General features: G+C 40.7%; 1 protein-coding gene across 1 annotated transcript; it reads right to left on the bottom strand.

Moving 5' to 3' along the window:
• Positions 1-773: 773 nt before the first annotated feature.
• Positions 774-3,986, bottom strand: LOC112273578 (uncharacterized). The gene is made up of 3 exons (XM_024502517.3): positions 2,660-3,986; positions 2,016-2,522; positions 774-1,737 (listed from the first exon to the last, which is right to left on the bottom strand). Exons 1-3 carry the CDS (start codon positions 3,269-3,271, stop codon positions 1,654-1,656), a joined length of 1,203 nt encoding a protein of 400 aa, XP_024358285.1. The 5' UTR covers positions 3,272-3,986; the 3' UTR covers positions 774-1,653.
• Positions 3,987-5,894: the final 1,908 nt, after the last annotated feature.

A 5,894-nucleotide genomic window follows, 5' to 3' on the forward strand; every position in this document is an offset into this window, starting at 1 on the left:
CAGTTCAGAGTGGATTTAAGCTGTAATGATGCCATAGGAAAATGCAACTACACTGCTACTCTAATGCTGCCCAGCAGTTGAGGATCACAAAAGAATATTATATACCAAGGAATGGAGGGGCTACCTTGCTCTAATTGACCTCCCTTGGTTAAAACCCTCCCAAGAAAAGGGTGTGTGTGTGTGTGTGTAGGAACAAACCAACTCCCTTAGAGTCATCATGTTCTGGTTCCTTCGAATGAACAGTGAACAACAAATAAACATGAACAAAAATACTGAAAAGAGCAAGAAAGCAAACATCTGGGTGTATATCCATTTCTGGGCTTCAAGACTGTTCTGAATGAGAGTCTTGATGGTGGATGGTTTTAGGTAGCATTGCTGGGCTTCTACACGGAAAATCAAAATGCATGTATGTGTGTATGTATGTATGAATGGTTCACCATTCTCCAAAGGGTGGAGGATTTCTATGGGGTCTATTCAGATCCAGGGAATCCTGCCAGTGATTGTGATTGCACTGCAAAATGAGCATTAGTGTGTCCCATACCAGGTCCATAGCTATGATTTCAGACAGAATTGCACCCCTGTGGCCTGCATTGATTTCCTCAAAGAAGTCACCAGACAATGATCATTCCAATTTCAGAAGAGGCATTGTCTCTGCACTGACAGGGTGGAGACATGCTGCTGAGAAAGTGCTTCATAATGGACCATGTTCTGCAAATGGGACTGGAACTAATCTGATTTTGATTTGCACGATTTCAAAAACCCTGGCCTGCGCCTTCTTCGTTGGACACGCTTAAAGGACGACACTATTCTCATTGCAGAAAAGAGTGAAAAGTACACACATTTTTATCGTCTGCAAACCCAACTCTGTTTCCAAATGGACGATTTTGGGTGATCAGTGCTCAAACCTATTAGAAACTAGACGGCCAGTTGGGATTATTTCCGGGCGATGCACACTACTAGAGCGCTTTCTAGTGCTCCAGTGGCTAATCAAAAGCTTTTTTCACTGTACACTTACTGTGAAACGAGATGCTACAAACTCGACAGTGGCTGCTCCTACAAGTGATCTGTGGATTACTACCCGGTTTCGTGGATGAAGATTACCGTCGTCTTTGACGACTGTTGACGATCCTAACCTGAAATTCTTCTTACTGTTTCCAGTGGAACTCTGGTTACAGAAAAGCATCTTTAAACAGGACAAGGTCATTGAAGGTCCGGAGTCTGGGACATCTCTTCAAAATGGTGATGAGTCCATAACATTAGCTTTAAATCATGGAACTTCCACCGTTGTTCTCCTTCACTGTAGCAGCTGCACTTGAAGTCGAGCAAGAAAACGGCGGAACAGAATCTGGTTCCTTCGTGGTTTTAAAAAACTACTAAAACTTGCAGAAGTGCTCAAGAGCCGGATGGCCCTACTAACACACAGGCCTGAAGGAGTAACTCATGGCACCTGACTTTCTAAGATCACTATCGCTGGTACACCAATGCGCTAGTTACATAATTTGACCCCATTTCATATACCTACTACATCTGACGAAAAGTGAACGATTTTTAATCTGCAATGTCTGAGAGGGTGAGCAAGGTACAATTACGCAGAGTTAAGTCGCGAAGGGTAGAGCAGTGCATTGTGAGAGAAGTTGCCAGAGCTAATGAACATCAAGGCTGAATCAAAACTTTCCTTAACGCTTCAATTAAGGTTCCAGAGGATTTTATTTCCGACGGCGTCGTTAATGCTGGTGACTGCGAAAATAGGTCACACGGAACAGGTTAGGCCTCAACTTCGCATTGGTGACCATAACAAGAGGAACTTCCCAGTCAAAGCCACAGGTGAGCCTCACACCCCTCCTCTCAGTTCGTGGAAACGACACTTTAAGGATTAATCCTGTTGCAACATGGTTTAGGCCGTTGGCAAAGGATCCGGATTTGAAGTCTCTACGTCTAATCCTTCAAATTGCAGGTTAGCCACAATGTGAAAATAATCGCCAGACAAGAAATCCACGAAAATCACATCGACATACCTTTGTACATGTGATGATGCATTGCACAACTCCACGAGTCAGTCTCTGGAGGCTACATCTAGTCACATCCAAACCAAACGATTCCACTGCTTGCAGCAGAAAGCTGTGAAAATTACGAAGCAGTTGACTCCACACCATCTCAATGACGATCTCCTTCTCTGAGAAATGCACGTAGATATGGACAGGCTTCGCATCTATGTTTAGATCCTCTGAGGCGTTCGTAATCGGCTTCACCATCAAATCTCGCACCATGATTGACGAAGATATGGGTGAATCTGTCCTACAATTTTCCGTAGATTGATTCACGCAGGATGTGGTTATCACCCCGGAAGAATCATGCGCAGTCTTTAACCACTTCCCCTTATCATGGCGCGGGGATAGACCATTAACAGATTGGTGTTGCGCCGCCAATTTCAATTTAGCTCGACGCTTCAAAAGCTCGCTCTTCTTATGTTGCAGGTTTTTCACAAACGACATTGCGTCCTCAACCACCACAGCCCTTTCACGCTGGAAAAAACAACAGTCACAGCAAATCCTCGTCAATCGAATGCGATGTAGCACCGCAAGAACTACCACTCATTCCTATCAATGATCCGACAGCGAATTCTCAACTTTGTCAATGAAGCTAGGGTTGAAGGGACTACTTTTGCTGCCGGGGGTAGCAATGACTCCAGAATCGAGTACTTGGCAGCCATGTCATCTCGGCGCTGGCGCTCTCGTATGATGTGCTCTGCTTGAGTAGGCAATCGTGATTCCTTAGGGGGTTCGGCGACCGCAGCTTCAGGTTTTGGTTTCGCCTTCGTCGATTTCTTCGTCGACGCTCTCACTGCGCGGGTTCTCTTCGGTTTGGCAGCTGGTGGAGTGACCGGTGCCTCATGGGATACCGTCAGCGACTGTGCCCCCGGGAGTGGTACAGTCGACGATTGTGGTGATCCTACAGGATCGGAGATGGAGGGGAACGAATTTGAAGGGGTATTGACTGCCGGAAGTAAGTTTTTACAGTTCGATGCAGGGGCTGGAATATCACAAGACCATAAAGGACTTGAAGTTTGTTTATCAGAACCAAAGGAGGAGTTAGGGGAAATTGATTCAGCATCAGCAGAGACGGGAGCAGAGAGTGTATGACTATCTTGAATGATATCGGGAAGCTCAATGTCCAGAATATCATCAATGCTGCTCTCAGGAATCTCAATATCGGCTAGCAACGCACTGAATGGCATCTGCCATTGAAAAAAGTCGTCCAATTCAATATCCATGACTATCACTGAAATCTCTACACCTACAATGCTTCAGAAGTAAAGTCAATTGAAACGAATCGTCCACAGGAAATATCTTTCAAGCTCACTACAGCTTCAATACTCCAAACCCGAAATGGTTTCGTCAGTTATGTCCGGAAGTGTAACTCACACTTTCACTGTTTTAGTAAATCGTAGCATTCTATCTTTTAGAGGTTTACACCTTTCTATGACTAGTTGTCGACTGGTTCATGTGCACACCAATCACCGAGTCTCAGAATAGCTGCGTGATGCTCTGGAAAGAAACGATTCCATAGCCGAATCGTGCGTTCCCTCCACTACATCCGCTTCAGCCTACTGTATTTCAATTCAAGATTCTCTGGGCACTTTGTATATGCATAGCCTTCGCGATGATGAAAACTGTCGATCAAAATTTAGCTTGGTACAACTCAGATGGGAATGTTAGCTGGAATGGCAGGTCTGCAGCACCCCAGGGGGTAGAGGAGGACATTTAGAGATCACAGACTAGCTCAAAGCTTGGCAATAGAATAAACTCTAGACATTTGAAGCCTATACGTGCTCTTCCTTTGCCTCTTCAATGGACATCTCCACGCTCTGCAGTGGAACTATCTATTGAGATTACACAACGAAGAGTCCAACTCGATTAGAGGTACGACCGCAGAATCAGCAACCTAATGACTTGCCCTTCGATCAACTGGTGGTTCTGTGAGGTGTCTAGTCTTATAAGCAAAACTTCACTGCATGGTTCAGTGAATCAGCTTAAAAGTAAAGGGATAGCTAAGAGTGTAAGATTCAATTCTAGACCCCTCGGAATATACCATTTCTCCGTGCGAGACCTCGTGACGATTGTTCCTAAATTAATCAACCCCAATGCAGTCATCTGTGAAGCTGTCTATATCCAACGGCACTCGATTATCACGAGCCTCTTCGATCAACGTCACGCAATTAGGTTCGCTTAGCTCGTACTGAGTTCTTTCCAGCCAAAATACGACGAGATGAGATGACGATGCCAACTTGTCAACCTCTGGCTGGTGAGACGGCGATCTCGGACAGCAGTCACTGAAGCCGCTTTTATGATTTAATAAATATCCATCCCTCGACAACTGAGACTGAGAATCGACGCAGCAGGCTGTTTTGCAGTTGCTCTATTTCAAGGGTGTCCCATCAGTTCCCGATAAAAGAAAACAGGAATTCTAGCTGATTATAGCCAAGATTATCCCATTCGTCCGAATCTCTTTAAAGTTGCATGAAGTCCAATACCAACGGCTATTACAGTCCACACTCGATGTGTGTTAACACTTAGGAGAAAGGAAACTTGTGACATTTATGTGGTATTAACACTGAAACACTTATTGGAGCAGCATAGACAATTTGTAACACTTACATGAATAATATTTATGTGACTTTGGAATTAAAAAGAAAAATATTTATAGAAATGAAAGGATGAAAATACATAAGACATAAATGTCATCATACATCTAGGCATAATGGAAGGACAAATCTAAAGTAGTTTGATGAGATTCTTGTGTATGTCAAGTTTCTATTTTCTTTTGAAGTATTCAAATGTTTTGGATGAGAGATATAAGATTAGTGGGCCTTTATTCCAAAAATTGTTATAAGATTACTAGTGCACTTTCAACATCCTTGAATCCTACTTTATCTACCACCAAATCACCAATTTATATATTATCAACTTTTTAATGGATTTATTGTTAGTTGCATCATCTCTTTCATCAAGTATAGTTATAATTTCTTCTTCATTAGTTGTGTAGGGATTGTTTAGATCAAATTCCAATTCATAATTAATAAATTCATATGCATTTATAATAGGTTTCACTTTCTATAGATATTAATATTAGTTTGTTTTTTATAAGGTATAACTTCTTCCAACTCTTTCTTTTGTATTGCTTCTTGAGCTTCTATATCTCTCATAATAACCTCTTCTACTTTTATATTGTTAAAAAATTCCAAAAATATATATGTACATTTCCAACAATCATGTATCAAGTATTCTCTAGCATTGTCACAATTTGATATACATTAATATCTTTTTTCTTATTTTCTATAAAAGAATCTATCAAGTGCTTAATCAATTATATGATGTATTGAACATTGAATAATTGAATAATTTTTGCATTTATGGTTTGAAATCTACTTATGGTATTTTGAGGCAAAAATTCAAATCTAGTGACTATCAATTGTGCATCTATATTAGATACTAAATAATTTGAGAAATTATTAATTAATAGTAATACCTTCTCTTTATGTATAAAAACCACCATCTTTTCAATATCAAGTATAAATTCTTCAAATACACTTGTAGTCATTCAAACTTTTTTATTTACAAACCATTTCATGTCAAGGTTGTTTAAATTGAAAATGTACCTATAAAAAAATGCTCAAGCTTCTATACACTTGTTTATAATTAATGGAAGAAGTTTGATAGTACCATCAACATTTGCAATAAATGCAACAATCATGTATTCCTTCTTATTCATCTTCCCAAACAACTTCTTTATAGCAACTATACAATTTGGTTCAATCCTATAAAAGAGGTTTGTCTCGTCTATATTGAATACATCAAAAATAACATACTGAAACATAAAAAGTTTAATTTTCTCTA

Source organism: Physcomitrium patens, chromosome 20 (assembly GCF_059467195.1).
Source record: "Physcomitrium patens ecotype Gransden chromosome 20, ASM5946719v1, whole genome shotgun sequence".
Taxonomy (NCBI): Eukaryota; Viridiplantae; Streptophyta; class Bryopsida; order Funariales; family Funariaceae; genus Physcomitrium; species Physcomitrium patens.